The sequence below is a fragment of the Electrona antarctica genome (assembly GCF_951216825.1).
Source record: "Electrona antarctica genome assembly, chromosome: 21".
In the NCBI taxonomy this organism is placed as follows: domain Eukaryota; kingdom Metazoa; phylum Chordata; class Actinopteri; order Myctophiformes; family Myctophidae; genus Electrona; species Electrona antarctica.
In genome coordinates, this window is record NC_136802.1 from 19589693 (window position 1) to 19608711 (window position 19019).

The 19019-nt window shown below is 43.7% G+C and overlaps 1 protein-coding gene across 1 annotated transcript in view; it reads right to left on the reverse strand.

The window, feature by feature from the left end:
• Positions 1-771: 771 nt before the first annotated feature.
• Positions 772-19019, reverse strand: part of LOC306913597 (diacylglycerol kinase delta) — a 112684-nt gene continuing 94436 nt past the window's right edge. Inside the window, exons 23-32 of the mRNA XM_079490358.1 lie at positions 18818-18914; positions 18528-18635; positions 16837-16950; positions 15455-15589; positions 12685-12854; positions 10971-11085; positions 7568-7657; positions 6816-6929; positions 5965-6079; positions 772-4804 (exon numbers count right to left, since the gene is read on the reverse strand). Coding sequence (XP_079346484.1) covers positions 4752-4804; positions 5965-6079; positions 6816-6929; positions 7568-7657; positions 10971-11085; positions 12685-12854; positions 15455-15589; positions 16837-16950; positions 18528-18635; positions 18818-18914 — 1111 coding nt within the window. The 3' untranslated portion in view covers positions 772-4751. The remainder of the gene's footprint in view (positions 4805-5964; positions 6080-6815; positions 6930-7567; positions 7658-10970; positions 11086-12684; positions 12855-15454; positions 15590-16836; positions 16951-18527; positions 18636-18817; positions 18915-19019) is intronic.

Here is a 19019-nt window from a genome sequence, read left to right on the forward strand (position 1 = left end):
TAGTTCCAAACATTGGAACTATCCCATTGAGATAGAATGAGCACTTCCGCATTCCATTGTTACAATGGGAGTCAACGCTAGTGTCGCCACTCTCTTACTATTCCACTCGGAACACACAGATGTAGGGTGCACCACTGATATGCTTCCGTGTGTGCAAGTGCCTCAATTTCGATGGTTCCGGACCCCTTAAAGACGCCGCCCTTAAAGCGTGGCAGGTAATGACAAATAAAGCGCCAGCAGGGGGGGCATGGATAGAGTTTTAAGACCTGAGGCCGATTCTGCAAATGCCTTCTAAAGACACTTTTTTTGTAATTCAAAACGAACATTTTCAAGATTTTTTTTTTTTTTTGTTAAATATAGCAGATGTACAAGCTCGCAGCATACGTGGCACGAAGTGACGCGCTGTGAGCTTGTAGGGCTTGTTTAAATCTAAAATAACACAGATGATTTCCTGGTTAAAAGGGTTAAAAGGAGTAGCTCGCCCCCCCCAAAATACTTATTTATTTTATCAATTACACACGTACCCCATGAAGCATTGAATTATTGGCTTAGGAATGCGTCAAAAAATAAATAAAAAAATAAAACAGCATGAATTCAAGGCTTCATGGTGTGTGTAAGAAATTAAGTCATTTTTGTGGGGGGAGGGGCAGTGTATGCGCCATTTTAAAAGAAAACAATGTGTATAGCACTTTTACAAGATGCTACAACATAGCCAACATAATTGTAAACAATGTGTTTGTAAACAACAGTATGTAAGAAACAGTCCTTGGATGTTAAAATGATAAATATACCTTTATCAAACAAAGTCATAAACATGAAGTCACAGGCCAATGACAACGGTGCAGCAGTGAAGCATGATGTTAATTACAGTTGTATAATGACGATGTCAGACGCTTTTATGGGAGTAAATAGCAATGTAACTGTAACTTCACCACCCCTGAATTAATAAACATCTGTATGTATGTATATATTTATATATACTTCAACATTCTTTTACATTTGGTTAGATATATTACTATTTTTTTCATCAACACACTTTTGTCCGTATACAGTTGCCATAAATAGGAGGAATATTTTGTCATCCAATCAATAAAATAAAAAACACACACACTCAGTCTTGATATAATGTACACACACAAGCACAGATCTTGTTTCAACCATTTCCCCGTAAAGTTTGCTTCTTTGTAAAGTGCAAGGCAAGATACAGTAAACTTTGAAATGTATGACGTACGTACACTACACCCACCAGGTCTATCTAAAGTTTCCCATGTTCTGCAGCGCATTTAAGCCCACACATTCTGTTTCTCGCTCTGTCATACCTTTGTACACTCACTCGGACACACACACACACACACACACACACACACACACGCACGCACGCACGCGCGCGCAATGTAACGCTTTAGTAATTTCACTGCCCCAAAGCGCAGACACTCACTCACAAAAGCGCTAAAGTCCTTGTAAAGTGTGAAAACCCACCGAGCTCGGAACACACTTGGCACAACACCACTAAAGCCTCTAACAAGGTGTAAAGTAGAACATCGCTGGCACACTATGGATACACAAACACAATCCTCTAGCAGAGCTCAATATCTACAATGCCTCACAGCAACAGATGCACCTCATGAAGAGTTAGTTCATAATAAAGACCTCAACAGAAGAACCACTGACCATGACCCCTCCATCTCAGTTACATTCTGATGATACCGACAGTGCGGATGTACTATATCTGACAGCGAATATACACAATTCTTGTGGTTTTGTAAGATGGTTATTTCTCCAGTGCAACACAGCTCAGTTTACACATGTCTTGGTTCCCATTTAAGTGTAGCCTACATTGTTTTGTTCCACTTTTGCTTTGGTAATGTTTTGAGAGACAATATGATGCTTAATCAAAGGATATATCTGCCTTTGCATATTCCACTGTATCAGCAATCCCAGCCCCAAAATTGGAATTAAAAACAAAACATGTTTTCCCTAGTACTTGATCTGTACCATCTGTTCTGATTCTGGGTTTGACTCATCTTGCTTCCTCAATCGGATTAATGGTCGCATGGTCAGTAGACCTCTGGTTAAGCCTGGACTAACCCTTTGACATGAAAATGCATGCACAGAAATGACCTTGTTCAAACTTAAGACTGAAAAGTCTTTACTCACGGACGCATCCTTTATCAGACCCATCTTGGAACAGAAATCGCAGCAGGGCCAACGTTGGTCGTTCCTAATCGTGTTACTTTTAACGGCCATTTCTGTGAAACGCAGGGAGAAGTCGGCAGTCGCCTCTTAAGATTTCATGTTAAAATCGGGCTGCTTTTGTCATACCGAAAACCACCTGTAATTACATTAAAAAGCTTATTCAACCAATTGAAATTACAATCATCCAATTATCTGATCCTAGGTCGGTCTGTCCACTGACAATGACAAATGAGAACATCCTCAGTGTTAATTTAACTTTAGGAGTCTAAAACTAAATATGGACCCGGCCGGATCTTAATTGCTGTGTATTGTTGGCAAATAATTAATTTGTGTTTGTTCTATAGCCTGCTGGAGGACCACTTTACAGAGCCTTATTACTATCATTGGTAACACCTGTAACGGAAGTAAGAAAGAGGCCCAATGCTGGAACGCATTGGGCCGGAGTCAGCCCAGTGGTGGGCAGAAACTTTACACCACCTGCAGCACTTAAACCCCCACCCATCTTTGATACGCCTAAAGCAGCCAGCAGGCTAAAACAAAACACAGCAGAATTTCTCCGTAGACTCAGGCCGCACACATACCTAAAGGTTCAGCGACTTCACCAAGCGCTGTGAGGCAGAGAAATGCTAAGTATGGATCACATGCAAGGACACCCAGGACAGCTTTGATATTTAAATGCACAGGGGCCGAGGAGTTCTTCCCCCCCGCCCTTTTCTTTTTTTAAGTTGCAAGGACGGAGCAGTTCCACAAACTGAAAAAAAAAAAACTTAAAGAGAACAGATTGCAATGTGAGACCATGTTTTCATCCATGTGCATGAAACAGGCCTGAAGAGTTGCATAAGAGCCATACGAAATAATAAAACAACCTGTCTGGCTCTGAGTCAGTGCATTATAAAGATGCAATATGTACCTAATTATAAGTAATAATAAGTTAAGTTGAGATCCACTATTACAGTAATCCAAAGAAACGCTATAGTTACAAAAACGATTGACTGCACACAAAATATGGTATTATTGTTTTTGAAGGGTGGAACTGCAGCAGTTGTAGTTTGGGTTAACAAAACAAAGACAAAACTGACTGTCAATATGGACTTAAATTATGGTACTTCCAAAAAAAAATATATAGTATATTGTGTTTTTCATACAGTGTTTTGAAATAGAGCTCTTCAAACATTATGCAGCAGTACAATCATAGGTTTACTATATAATATACACACACACACACACACACACACACACACACACACACACACACACACACACACACACACACACACACACACACACACACACACACACACACACACACACACACACACACACACACACACACACACACACACACACACACACACACATTATCGTCTCTGTCGGTGAGGTAGAAACCTCATAATATATGTCTAAAACTGTTACCTTTCAGGATTCAAATTCAAAGAGTAGCAGATCAACAAGCTCACAACGCGTTGCTTCGCGCCGCCTTTCGAGCTTGCAGATCTGCTACTTTTGCACGTGTGACGCTGCAGTATTTACAAGTTGTGTGTTAATTTACGAAGAAAACACAAAAAAAGTTAAAATACGGGGATAAGAGGTTTCTGCCCGACAAGCAGCGACGATATAATATGCATTCAGCAGAGAGGTTTTGTGGATGGGTCCATTTATAATGCCTCGTCCTCCTGGTCCGGTTGCTGTACTGTGAAGCCTCATACGACACCAAGACAACCGCACTTCATAGAACCAACCACAACAGAACCTCAAGTAATTCATTACTATCATCGTTATTCACAGGGTAATAATACAAGTCCACAACGAGTACATTCCTCAAATATGATCCAATACGTTTTTTGTTTTGTTTTGTTTTGCAACATCAATAATTCTTTCAGTTCAATTAAGACGATAAATACTATGAAGTTCAGCTTGTTCGTTTGTCCGTGTTCTCGTGGCGATGCGACGGAGAAATAAATAATGTCACGTTTCAAGAAAAAGCTAAGAAGTTCCGAGAAGGCTTGTTTATGAGTCTCTGAAGGAGGATAAAAACCAACATGAGAATTGAAATGACTCCGAGAAGTCATCATGGCTCGTACATGCTATAAAAAAATTAAATAAAAACGAAAACATGGCTGCGTTCGTCATGCAAACAGAGAGCACCACGTTAAAAAACACAATACGTCGTCTACAAACAAAATGTCGCTAGCAGAGGCAGGCCGTCAACGCCCTACAGCTGCGACTCCACCCCCTCTGCCGCTTTTGATTGGCTGCTCACTAGCTGCTGACAGTGAGCCACGCCCCCCTTTTTCCTGGTTGGTCGAGCAGGTTAAACAGAACCGACAAACTCCCGACGGTGATGCGATGCAAAGCAAAGCCGAGTAGTAAAGATAGTGGAAGGCTGGAGGATCCATGTTCACTCGCTCCTTTTCTCTTTCCTCGCACCTCTTAATGTCAAGCCACTGTCCTTCCTGTTTAGAGAGAGAGGGGAGGAACACGAGGCGCATTTACCCCCCTCCCTGACCTGTGGCAACAGGCCATGGTTTGACTTTAAAAGCACCTCGTCCAGGCGTCTAATTACCCGAAGAATCCGTCTCGCCCACACCTCCCTTGATATCCCATGCTCCTGGGGGGGGGGGAGAGAGAGAGAGAGAGAGAGAGAGAGAGAGAGAGAGAGAGAGAGAGAGAGAGAGACACACACACAGAGAGAGAACTCTTAATCCAGAGCGATTTACAGTAAGCAAGGAAAACACAAGGTAATACATCAAGCATAGAAATAGTAATCTAGGACCAAGAACATCAGTCTCAACAGTATAATATCAAAGATTCTGTAGATTGAAACTACACAAACTATAGGATGCCAAGCAGGGATGTGCACAGGGATTTGGAGGGGCAGGGACGTGCACAGGGATTTGGAGGGGCAGGGACGTGCACAGGGATTTGGAAGGGCAGGGCCGGAAATGTGAAAAGGGCACTTGTGGTGCGCACACACACACACTGCAGAATTTGGGCCAACGAGGGGTGAGAGGGGAATTCTTTCAACATAAATACTACATTTCAGTTCATGACAGAGAGGGCACGTTTCCCTGATGGTCAAAGAGAGAGAGAGAGAGGGCCATTGAGCAGAGCTTCTTGGAATTTGTTCCAATTACCAGTCAACAAAAGGCAAATCCTTGTTTCGCGCTGTTTCGCCAGTATTGGAATAGATGGGTTATTGATGTTGAAAATCGCAAGGAACAATGAATGCTACAACAATGCAAGTAACATGTTGGGCGCGTATACAAAGGAGTGCAATTATGCATATCGTCTCTGTCGGGTGGAAACCACATATCTCCAAAAGTGTTGCTTTTCAGGATTCAAAAGTAGCAGATTTCCAACATGGCAGCAAGGCATTATAAAAAAAAATCACACCCGTGTCACACCTTCGTCTTCAATGTTTGTGTTTACACAAACACTCAAACCTGGCCATTCATTGCCAATGGCATTTAATGTTTGTGTTAACACAATGTTTGTGTGTGCACAAACCATCAAGGACATAGGAGGGGCTAGCGCCCCTCAAACATCACACCTGAGTGAAGTGAGGGGCGTCCTAATCATCACATTCCGGCCAATCACTTTTCTGTTCTCATTTTACGTACATAAAACCATGCCAGTGAAATGTACTGTACATTTACAGGTCTGTTTAGGAAATGCCTGCATTTTACCGGGAATTGTCTTTCCTACTTTTCCTGTATGTATACGTTTTTAGTTTTTCAGGGGAGCGTCCACCTGTCCTATATAGCATACCTGACAGAGAACTATTGGACCTCTGCTTGTGAAGACGATCTTTGTCCTTCCTCACTTTGGGAATCATCTTCATCTTCATACTGCTGCTGCCTTTAGCGCCGACCCTCACCGTGTCCTAGAGAGAGGTGTGTGTGTGTGGGGGGGGGGGGGGGGGGTGGGGGGGGGGGAGAGAGAGAGAGAGAGAGAGAGAGAGAGAGAGAGATGGATGATGGACAAGAAATGCCTGTTTCTTCTCCAAAGACATTTTCTTTTCAGTGTTTTTTTTATCATTATGACTCATGTAAATTCATTGTGCTCATGGTTGCTCATCTCTTGTCCTTAACGCACAAGAGATGAGCACAATTTAACACTAATCCAAACGAAGACACACATGAAAAAGAGGTGAGATTTAGCTTCGCAGACACACTTAAACGTAATGAGAAAGCATCCAGCTATCTGTGTCATAGAAGGATTTGTTCAAAAACTAATAGAATACGCACATCACTTGGTGCTGGGTTGGAAAGTGGAAAGTGACATCAGAAAAAGAAGCATAAACCCGCACACTCAGAAGGAAGGATTTGTTGCCATTATATCCTATATGAACATGTATTGTACAGTATGACTTCCTGGCTGTAGCAAGAGAAAAGACTGAAGGCTGATTTACACTTTGTTGCACACATGTGTTGCATGCCTGTGTGAGCTTGTAGATGGATTTTATTTTTGTATGCGACACGGTTGCAAGGTGCCCCCCCCCCCCCCCCCCCCACCCCTGTAGTAACTCTGAGGACACCCTAGGGGTCAGTCACGGACCCCCTGTTGAAGACCCCTGATCTAAAATACAGCGTTCACCCATGGGAGTCATTAACACCCACCTCCTCGGAGCACTGCATGATGGGACAGATCCAGTGGATGTCGTCCAGCTTGTGCAGCTCAGCGCTCAGGCTGTTTAAGGTGGACTGGAGCTCCTCCTCCTCAGGCGAGTCCAGCTGGAAGGGGCGGGGGAGAGAGAGAGAGAGAGACACACAGAGACATGTACAGAAATGTAACTCTTTTTTTGCTGCTAGCTGTTAGAATAATTGTAGTTAAGCTGTGCCACCACCTGCATCCACTTGCATCTGCTACTTTTTATGCTTTTGTGTGTAGCATGATCAAGTAAGTAGGTGTAGAGCCCACGCAAAACTGCCCAAAAATCACTTTTACCTAGAAAATCCATTCACATTTTTTATAATTCAGCTGACTGTGGAGACACATGCTGGAACTTTTTACTTTGAAATGTTTTATAGTTTCGGAGTTATTTAATTTAAACGCCAAATGCATTCTCAATGGCGAAAACACAAACTTTGGCACCACGTATTAAAAAAAAAATCATTGTTTTGATTTTTTTTTATTGAAAAAAATAAAATAAAAATATATATATATATATATATATATATATTTTTTTTCAAAGACGTCCACAGACGTCTTGGGCTCTGCCCGTGCGGTAATACCAAAGACGTCCACAGACGTCTTGGGCACAAAATGTGTTAATTTACAAAATTAAATTAAACTTAAACACGGGGTGATGAGAGGTTTCTGCCCGGTGACAGCGACGACATAAAGAAGTGAGAATGTAGTTGTGGCGTACCAGTAGCTGTCCGTCCAGCAGCACCGTCGTCTCAGCCTGGAGGACTTTGCTGCTGTTGACCAGCTCCACCGCAGTGCTCCGACTCAGACACTGTGCACAACACACACACACACACACACACACACACACACACACACACACACACACACACACACACACACACACACACACACACACACACACACACACACACACACACACACACACACACACACACACACACACACACACACACACACACACAGGAACAGTGGCATCAGGCACGTGCACACATACTGTAGACATCCATCTGTACAAAACTGCTCTCTCCAGACCATGAATGCAGAATTTACTATGGTGAAAGAAATGCCAATTCTCTCCTTTCCATGCCATACCCGAAGGCAGCATTCATAGCAGGAGAATTGCCTTTTTTCCGGACACTCCTGAACTTGAACACAACATTGGAAAATAATTTGTCCTCTTTGTAGAATTGCATGTTGTACGCGGCATCTTCAGTAGCAGAAGAGTGCGCGGTTACGCCCCGAAAATAGCTGATCGGCAAGCTTTTGCCAAACGTGCCATTTTACTGAATTTCAGTCTTACTGCCTCTATAACATTCTCTGCACGTCCCTGCAGCGGCGTATAGTTAACCTTTGTCAATCACGTATCTTTTTCTTAGGTATACACACAATCTTGCACAAATTGGTAGCAGCATGAGAGCGACAGCCATAGAGGTACCGTTAATACATGATTGTGAATAGACCCCCAGGGCCACGCCACATTTCCCTCCTTCTTCCAAGCTGAAACACAATCGATTGATTGATCATTGAAATGAACGAACGTCTTGTCGGCTGCCGTGTTAAGTGGTCAGATCAGATGTGTGGGCCACAAACACTTTAGGCTAGAGGTTTTCAAGTGGGCCTTAATTGATCCAGAAAGCATTGAGAACCACTGCTCTCGAGTCTACATACACCAAAACCCCTCGCCCGAAAGTAGCCGATCTACAAGCTCAGAATGCGACGGGTTGTGAGCTAGCCGACATTTTCACCGTAATGTGCACGCACGCACACACACACGTGCACGCACACGCGCGCAAACACACACACACACACACACACACACACACACACACACACACACACACACACACACACACACACACACACACACACACACACACACACACACACACACACACACACACACACACACACACACACACACACACACACACACACACACACACACACACACACACACGCACACGCACGCACGCACACACACGCACACACGCACACACGCACACACGCACACACACACCTCAAACTTAAATCTGTTACCGCCACATCACTACAAAGTTTTTTTGGCAATTCATACCGCAATGTCCCTGATGACAAAACACAACCTGAAAATAAATGCACAATACAAGAACGCAACCAAGTATATCTTTATTTGTTACGGAACAATCTACATTACTCGGCATCATCCTGCCTCTGCTCCTGATTGGACCAGAGCCGTTTCCACATCAACATCTGAACCGTGGCCAATCATGTTTCTTCCCCGCCGTGTGGTTTTGCAGAGATTGAATCCCTCCTGCTGGGTCACGCCGACACCAAGTTCAAGCCCTCTCTGGAGAAGAGAACGTGACAGTGTTACTTACAGGCAGACAATGTGCACACCAGTAGTTCTCAAATCTTTTCTTGGCAATAAGGACCCCCAAATTGATCACGGACACGGACACGGACCCCCCCATCTGAAAATGTTGTGCCAGCTGGGACCCCCAGAAGGGAAGATTTGTGTTTTTAAAAACGTAAACATTTTCGATATTCTTTTCAAATATTTTTAAAAATAGCAGATGTACAGTACAGGCTTGCAGCGCAGCACAAAGTGATGCGATGTGAGATTTCTGAATGACCAACATACAGTATAAACCTCATGTTTACCCTGTTTACTGTAAATAGCTCTGGATTAAGAGCGTCTGCTAAATGCCCACATTTAAAGTGGTTAAGATGATTGTGATACAATTACAGTATAGCCTACTTAAGTAGTTTTGTTTGCCCAAGGCACACCAATGGCAGGTCAAAATACCTCACACCAGTATTCATAGCATAAATAGCCAAGCTTGTAGATGAGTTATTTTTGCTATATTTGCTAAACTTATGTGCAAAACTTTGCTCTGATGGAACCTGGTAGACTTGATTGATCCAGACATGGTTGTGCTTTAGAGCAGGGGTTCTCAACGTTTTTGGCTGGCTCTTTTTTTAAATAATTTGGGGACCCCCCAAAATAAGTTGGCGACCCCCTGAGGGGTCGTGACCCACGGGTTGAGAGCCCCTGCTTTAGAGCACTGTCAGTTGGTGATAGAACATGAATATTATATGTTGTGTTCAATGACTGTAATTTGCGTTTTCCGTTGTCTAGACCATTACAATTTGGTGTGGGCTTTGCCTCCCCTTAGTGGTTAAAATTATATACAGTAGGCTACCATTTACAGCAGTGTTTCTCAAACATGCATGTAATGCTAGTAGAGAGCATATTTCGTAAGATTACATTTGACAGAAGTGGTTACTTACCCATTGTCATCTCTGCAGGTCCAGATAACAGAAGGTCACAGTTAAATCTAACTCTAAAGTCTAAAGTTGGGTTTGCAATGCACAAGCTGACCATCCTCTGTAGCGGTCATTTCATTTGAAATATTCACCCTTCTTCTTTGTGTTTGACCTCCTCCTCTTCTCTCTGATAGTTGTGCTTCCATTGTTTCAAACACAGAAAAGACACCCGATGCTTCTTTTATGTGTGCAACAGTTATTCAAACATTTTATTTTAATTAAAATAAACAATTTCCCAAAGTCGCAGAAACTGCAGATCTAGTTCACAACGTTGTGTGGTCCCGAGCGCAACCAAACTTGTCTCTTAGGTCCCAGGCTTACTCATCTGCGAAGAGAAAAGCCTGGTCACAACCTAAGGCAGAGACGCTATCGGTGGAAGTGTCGGTCCGGAACATCCGTCAGACGTATTTCCCCCGGATCCGATATTTTTCAGACCAATCACAACAGTTGTTTCATTCACGGAGAATGTAAACTGATTTGTAAAGCACCAACGTAATTTCCTTGAGCGGTACTTCCGCCAAAATCCTGCAACCAAAAAACCATAGCGTCTACATGGTAGGTCTTGCCCAGCGTGCTACTCCCTCCCTAACATTTGAGTCTAGTTTTAAATTTGTTGACAAATTTGTCAATATATTAGTCTTAGTTGTAGTGATCATAACATAGTTTTTATTTCACTTTCATCAGTGAAAAAAGGTAGTTGACGAACATTTTTCGTCTTAGTCGACGGAATGAACAGCGACTCCCAGCCCTCACCTCAGTTTGGGACACTCACCTGAGGACTGGAAAGCTTGGTAGGGAAGGTTTGGGACACTCACCTCAGGACTGGAAGGCTTGGTAGGGAAGGTTTCGGACAGCACCAGTGCTGTGGCGTTAACGGCGTGAGCCAGCTCCTGCTCCACCAGTTTGTGGGTCTTGGCCGCGTCGCGGATCCTGGATGGAGAGAGAGGACACAAACACACTTGGTTGAAAAGACTATGCTGCGTTCACAGTACTGCCAGATACAAACGATACAGGCCTGACGTCGAAATTTAAAAAAAAAAGTTTTCTAAATCATGACAATTTTCGGAAAGATTTGAGGCACATTTTAACGATTTTTCAAAAATAGCAGACCTACAAGTTCATAGCGCGCCACTCGGTGGCGCGCTATGAGCTTGTAGATCTGCTATTTTTCAATAGCTAAATTATAACAATGTTTAAAACACCAAAAGGGGTTCCCGCCCCAAAATGGGTTAATGGTTAATGTGGTTAAACGCTAACGTGACATGGATGCGTTCCAGGTCTCAATGGATTAATTGTTGCACAACAAGCTTGTTGACGTCATCAAGCGTGTGTCGTACAAGCAAGAAAAATATAAAGGAAAATAAAGCCTAGGGATAATAATACAAATAATGATAATCTTTATTGTCCCGAAGGATATTCATCTTCACAGGTCTGTTCAAAACCCACAACAAAACAACACATGGTACAGAAAACATTACACCAAAACAATACAAAAACATAAGGTCCCCACTGTATACAGAAACAAATCGGCAGGGCAGTTTGTTTAAGACCGTGATGGTTGAGGGGACAAAACTCCTATTAAAATGAACATGGTGGGCTTTGTACATAGTATATCAAACAGCGATAATAGCTTAGATCTGCTATTTTTGTCAAAATATCTGCCTATGATGCCAAGAATAGATGTGGTCTAGCGATCTATGGCACATGGTCAGTGCATGGCACAAGTGCATTTGGGCGTGTCCTACACCACTTTTGCTAGTTAAACGGTGCATAATCTGGGTACAAAAAGGCCCAATGGAGGCTGTATCCAGTCCCTTAATTCAAGGACTGGATAGCACTTGGAATTGTAGGGATTACATTTAGTTCGACTCGAGAGGGTTCCACAGATAAATATTGTAAAAAAAAGCCAAACTACAAGATTGTTGATCGGCTATTTTCACAATGTTTGCCTCTTTCTTCCATAATATTTGAAAATGTGGTCAATTTGGTATTAAGACTAAACGGCAGTGCAGCTACCCTGCATACACTTAGTTATACTGTATGTTGCACATTAAGCGAATCATCTGGGGACCCCCCCCCCCAAAAAAATTAAATAACGTGGGGACACTCTCCAGTTTGAGAACCACTGCCTTAATTAATGCATGAGTGTCCTTTTCCATTTCCTTCAAGAGAGACCCAGATGTGCTTTCTGCAGAGGAAAAGGGTGAACACATGGATGCATCATCTGGCATCAGAGCTGTACAAATTACAAAACAATGTGGTAATGAGATTGATTTTGAGCACCCTTTCAATCTCTCTCTCTCATGAATAAATGTGTCAGCCATTTTGCCTAGTGTGCAATAATTACTGTACGCGCGCCCCGCGCACGCGCACACACACACACACACACACACACACACACACACACACACACACACACACACACACACACACACACACACACACACACACACACACACACACACACACACACACACACACACACACACACACACACACACACACACACACACACACACACACACACACCTGGTGATGAGTGTGTCGGCCACCATGCCCAGCTGTTGGACCTGAGCACACTCCTCCTCGGTCAGATACTCCATGGACTGCTGGGAGTTGAGGCGGGGCCTCTCCAGGTAGCTACGGTAGCTGTCAATCTTCCTCTTGTCCTCCCACGACTTCAGGGTGCTCTCAAACGCCTGGGGTGCGCACGCACGCACACACAGACAGACAGACAGACAGACAGACAGACAGACAGACAGACAGACAGACAGACAGACAGACAGACAGACAGACAGACAGACAGACAGACAGACAGACAGACAGACAGACACACAGACACACAGACAGACAGACAGACAGACAGACAGACAGACAGACAGACAGACAGAGAGACAGACAGACAGACAGAGAGACAGACAGAGAGACAGACAGACAGAGAGACAGATGATGAGAATAGGAGCAACATTCAACCACTTGAAGTCCAACATCCCTATTCTGATGGGGAAGGTTAGCCAAAAATAGCCGATCTACAAGGGAGCTTGTAGATTGGTTATTTTTGGATGTACAAACCGTGTACAGCTGCAATTTAACAGATAGATTAGGTGGTTAAAAGCACCTTTATTGAACCACAAAAACACAATCCTCATCAAAATCCAGAAAATGATTTGGTCGGAATATACTAATACTGGTCATTGTAACTTTTAACACAACTGACACTAAATTATTCCCAAACCCCAAACATATGGAATTTTACCAGGACTAGTCAATTATTTCTCTCCATCAAATAACTGACAAAACATTCTTCTTCCTCTTCTTTCGTAGCCATTTATTACTTTTAGCTTGAATAAAGAAGTTTGTTTCATTTAAGTAAAGTGTCTTAGAGTATCAACACTGGTCGTCTATCTGCAAAAGAAACAAACTCCTCTGTTCAAAAAGAAAAGCACAGACAGTTCTAACCTTGTCCCCGTGCACTGAACACAGCATGTCCCCCATGAGCCCAGAAGAACCTTGTCCCCGTGCACTGAACCCAGCATGTCCCCCATGAGCCCAGAAGCACAGACAGTTCTAACCTTGTCCCCGTGCACTGAACACAGCATGTCCCCCATGAGCCCAGAAGAGGATTAAACGCCTCAAGATTGTCCGCCGTTTAATACAAAGTGTGCTTGTCCCCAATCCATTCATTACCTTGATACCTCCTCCCCCAAGTGCCCTGCGGTCTGCCAAACAGCCATCTTGTCTGCCCCAGAAGAAATACTAAAATTGAAGTGTGTGAGAAGAGCTAACAATTGGACCGAACTCAAAAACGTCAAAAACCCACAGTGCAAATAGCCTCCATCGACCCAGAGAGAGCACCGAATAAACAAGTGAGCCAGTAAATAAAAAATAAAAAAGCCTTTGTCTGTTAGAAAACAGGCGTGTCTTGTGTCTGTTTGCAGCTATCAAACCTACAGCAGCTAAACTGTTTTTCCAGTGGGTTAATGGCACTGGGGGTGCAGTGTTTGGGCCAAAACAACTCAGTCAAACTCCATGCTTTCATCCCTGCCAAACGTAGGTGTCAAATATTACGTACGGAAGAGGCTAGGGTCATTCCTACTATTCGGTGCCATTTCAGCCTAGCAACTTTTTTCAAAATACATTTTTAAAGGATTTTACTTTCTGAAAGAGGGCATGTTCAGCTGTCAGAATAACACATTTGTCCAGCTTTTCCCCTTATTTCCATATCCATTATTTACACTGTAACAGGGGGGGGGACAGAAGACACCTTTTGGACATACTGTAACAAGGCGGACATTTTATGCTAAAGATGGCCATCTTCTGCGGCCAATTTCTGCGGCCAATTATTGGGTGCATCACTAATTACAATGCATTTGTCACAATTAATAACATTTGGTGAGTAACATTAGAACTAACTAGACCTGTACATGCCCGTCGGCTACCGGCCTACTTGAGAACGATGCAACTTGCATGGGAACCTAATAATACCCGTTGTCAACTTGTCATAGCACCCGTTTTAACTATCTGTCTGTGTCCCACATGGAGATCTCTATCTTTCTGCCTGTGTCTGAAGAGGGCAAACTTACTGACTGTGAAAAGTGGACTGGTTAAGTAGGCTAATCAATTGTCAGGTGTGGGGTTGCCATGGCAATCAATTGGCTGAGGCAGATGCTGTAAATTGCACAGGGGAGGGGATTTAGGCTGATTAGGCCCACTGGCAGAGCCTGACCAGAGCCTTTTGTGGTGGTTCTGGAGGATTAGTATTGCTGCTATTGTTCTTGTAATTACATGTTATATTATTTGTTGTCGTTTTACTACTGTTGCTACTACAAGGCATGTGTTGAGGAACCACAACCAAGGAATTTTACTCCACCATACCTGTACACACGTTGTATACTATACTGTTGTTCATTAGTGTTGGAACTTATTGAAATGTTAATTATTCAGTGGTGTAAAGTAACATGTACTCACATGTACTCATTGTGAGCTTGTAAATCTGCTACAGTATATACAAAAGATTTGTAGATCTGCTATTTTTTGAAGATTTTTATACATTTTGAAAACTTGAAATGGGACAATCATAATAAGAACATCTTGATATCAATACATTTGTACTTTTAGTCATGTAAATTTTGAATTCCAGACTTTTACTTGTAACAAGAGTATATTTCTATATTGCAGTATTGCTTAAGTAAAAGGGCCGTATGAACTTCTTGTCCTGGACACTTCATCAGGGGGGAAAAAGAATGCGCTCTGTGCATGTGTGTGAAAAAAAACCCTCAACCCTCAACAGGCCACTCACCCTGTCTCTGGTGAGCATCTGAGCTCGGTTCTTGTGGACGATCTTGACGATGCCAGGAGGTTGGATCCAGGCCTCGCCGTCCACCTGCACGGGAACTCCCTCCTCTCCGAGGATGGTGATCTTCACCTGCCGACACTGTGGCACCGCATTCATACAATATATCAATGATAAATGTGTATACAATGTTGTACTGTGTGTGTGCGTGCGTGCGTGCGTGCGTGCGTGCGTGCGTGCGTGCGTGCGTGCGTGCGTGCAAATTATTGGCTTAGGAATGCAACAAAAACATATCCATGAATTAAATTGTCCATGGGGTGCGTAATCGATAGAGAAAAGTGTGTCAGAGAGTGAGAGAGAGTGTGTCACAACAAGGCTTTAGTTTGGGGGCTGGTAAATCTGCTGTCTTTGCCATTTTCTTCAAGGTTTTGGAATACTTTCGTCTATAATGCCAGGGATGCCATGCAGGCTCAAAGTGGTGCTCCCCCAAAACAGCAGCTTTCTCAGCATGTCTGCTTCTCTCCATTCTTGTCCTCTCTCTGCCAAGAGACTCAACTGCTGAGCACAGCGAGGAGGCAATGGACTGCAATCTCATCCAAACTGATTCAATCATATGGCCTCACAACTCCATTGTGAATGAAAGGATGTTCGTCTATCATATTATCTCATCATGACGTTCAAATTACTGCATACCACAGACTGTGTTCATTATTTCGAAATGCCATTTGTTTCTCTCTCTCTCTCTCTAAATGGTAAATGGCAAATGGTGCATTTTTATAGCGTATTTTTACATATATTGTGCATTACATATAAGGCACCATATATTGTGCATTCCATAAGGTAACAACCTGCACTTCGGGAGCAATTAGGGGCGTTATATAATATAAGTTGCATTTAGTGGTTATAATGAAGCCAATCAATCGTCATCAAATAACAGTAGCCTAATCGTTATCAAACAGCCTCGTTACTGCTATGAATAAATGACGACAAAAACACCCCATCATATCATTAACCACGATAAGCATATCCGTTGTGTGATCATCTTGCACTACTTACTGTAATGTTTACAGTTGATCTGTTATCTGACTCTATGATTTAAACGGAACTACGTTGCATTAATGTCACACTGAAGTTAACCATATCACCCATATGCCACACGTGCATACTGTACGTGTCACAGTTGTACGTCTATGGAAAATGTAGGTGTCATGCCAGAGGTTAAACAGATTACAGAGGTAATATCAGCCCCTAGTGAGGCGTTTAAGGTACTGGTGCACGTTAATTTTGATACGTTCCATCCCTCGCGTGTGAGTGAGTGAGTGAGTGAGTGAGTGTGTGTGTGTGTGTGTGTGCGCACGCGTGTGTGTGTGCGTGCGTGCGTGCGTTACCTGTGCAATGCGGTGGTGTTGCAGGTTGATAACTCTGGACACGGCCATCTGCATGCTGCCAAACACAGCCACCACCTCCAGCTTCTTATCATCAAAGGACGGAGCGCCAAAGTTCTGGACACACACAACATAAAGGTCAGTTAACAAAGTACTCAACCCCAGTACTTGAGTCAAAGTATAGACCAGGGGTCTTCAATAGGCGGAGTGGACCGCGGACCACCTCTCTGTGGACCCTGGGGAAAAAAAATCTTTTTTTTTTAACTTGAAAAAATAAGTGTTCTTTGTGCCTCAACACAATACCTCTCATTTGCTGTGCATTTTTGGAGGGGAATATTTGTGAAACATTCTATTTCCATGCTCTGCACCCCAGTATTGGTTGGTTGGGAGGGGAACCGATTTGTATAAGCTTGCCTTGGTGTGACTGTACTAAACAGGCATAGAGCCCCGCTCTCCGCTGGCCGCTGCGTGGCCCGCGCCGCGCTCATGGGACCGGACCTTAGTCTTTTTCAAAAATGATTAGTGGACCTTCAGCATTTCTAGTTGAGGACCCCTGGTATAGACACTCCAGGTCAAATATTACATGAATATTTCCCTGTGTTATACTCTGTGGTGTGCAAAAGGGTATTACATTTTCCACAATTTGTTTTGTAATATAACCTACTACACAATGCAGCGCATATGAAATGTGTGCGCAATCCAGTCCCATGTTAACACATTCCCTCCCGTTACCATAGGTGGTAACGTGAGGCCAGTGCCAGTGTAATGTGCGACAAACAGAGAAGAAGCATTATCCGGCCGACCCAGAAGTGATTGTCCTCCATTGCCACGCCAGTCTCGCTCGCGGCTATGAACTGCCGATCGGGAAGAAAAACAACCCAGCATAAAGCAGTGGTTTTCAAACTTCTTTATGCCAAGGACCCCCAAATTGACACTTATTAGCCCACGGAGCCCCATTTGAAAAGATATGCCAGGGACCCCCCATAAGAGAAGAGTTTTTACGGCTCTAGCAGTGATTGTCAACCATTTTAATTTCAAGGACCCCGAGTTTGAAATGCATTAGGCTACGGACCCAAAATTGGCATTTCTATCTCTGGGACCCAAATTTATTTTGTAAAATCAATGTTAATTTAACTCTGAGAGTGTAGAAATGGAACCAAATTGGTTCACCAGCCAATATGAGCCAGCTCAGCTCAGCCTTTAGACTTGTGCAAGGAAAATAGAAGAGACAGCTACAGTACGTAATTTTCTCTCTGTGTGTGTGTGTGTGTGTGTGTGTGTGTGTGTGTGTGTGTGTGTGTGTAGGGACGTACACACATAGACACTAGGTGGTGCTAGAGCACCAGTCCTTCTACCCTCTGGACAGCAATGTGCCCTTTTGAAAGTTCATTTTTTGTACAGTTTGTTCATTTTATTTTAGTTTTGTACAGTGCACAGTATCTGGCACATGGCGACATTTGATAATTCTGGATTAAAAGCTGGCGGTTCTATGCGCCGCACAAGGTGCCCTGTTTTACTTGAGCACCTGCCCCATTAAATGTGTGTGTGTGTGTGTGTGTGTGTGTGTGCGTGCGTGCGTGCGTGCGTGCGTGCGTGCGTGCGTGCGTGCGTGCGTGCGTGCGTGCGTGCGTGCGTGCGTGCGTGCGTGCGTGCGTGCGTGCGTGCGTGCGTACAGTATGTGCCATCAGACTTACATTATCCTCCTTGGTCCCTCCCCAGAAGTTGATGCCACCTGCGTAGCTGCCGATGTTGAGGACTGCAAGTCCCTGGAGGCTGGGAAGAGACATGGAAACCCCATCACACTGCAGAGTGAAAGACGGAGAGAGTTCATGTTACTAATATATCACTGCATCAAGTTCACATCATGTTTCAGGAAACCCAGTCAGCTGCTTTCCGTGTGTGTGTGTGTGTGTGTGTGTGTGTGTGTGTGTGTGTGTGTGTGTGTGTGTGTGTGTGTGTGTGTGTGTGTGTGTGTGGTGCTGACCTCCAGCTGAACTCTCTGTTCCAGGTTCTTGTAGGTTTTCTGCACCAACTCTTTAGTGCCCAACACTCCATACCACATCATGTTCTTAGTACGACTACTACAGGGAGAGACAGACAGACAGACAGACAGACAGACAGTTGTATACAGTGCCATTCAGGTCTACTGGGTTAGCAGCCCCACCTTGTCTCCTCAAGGTCATTGA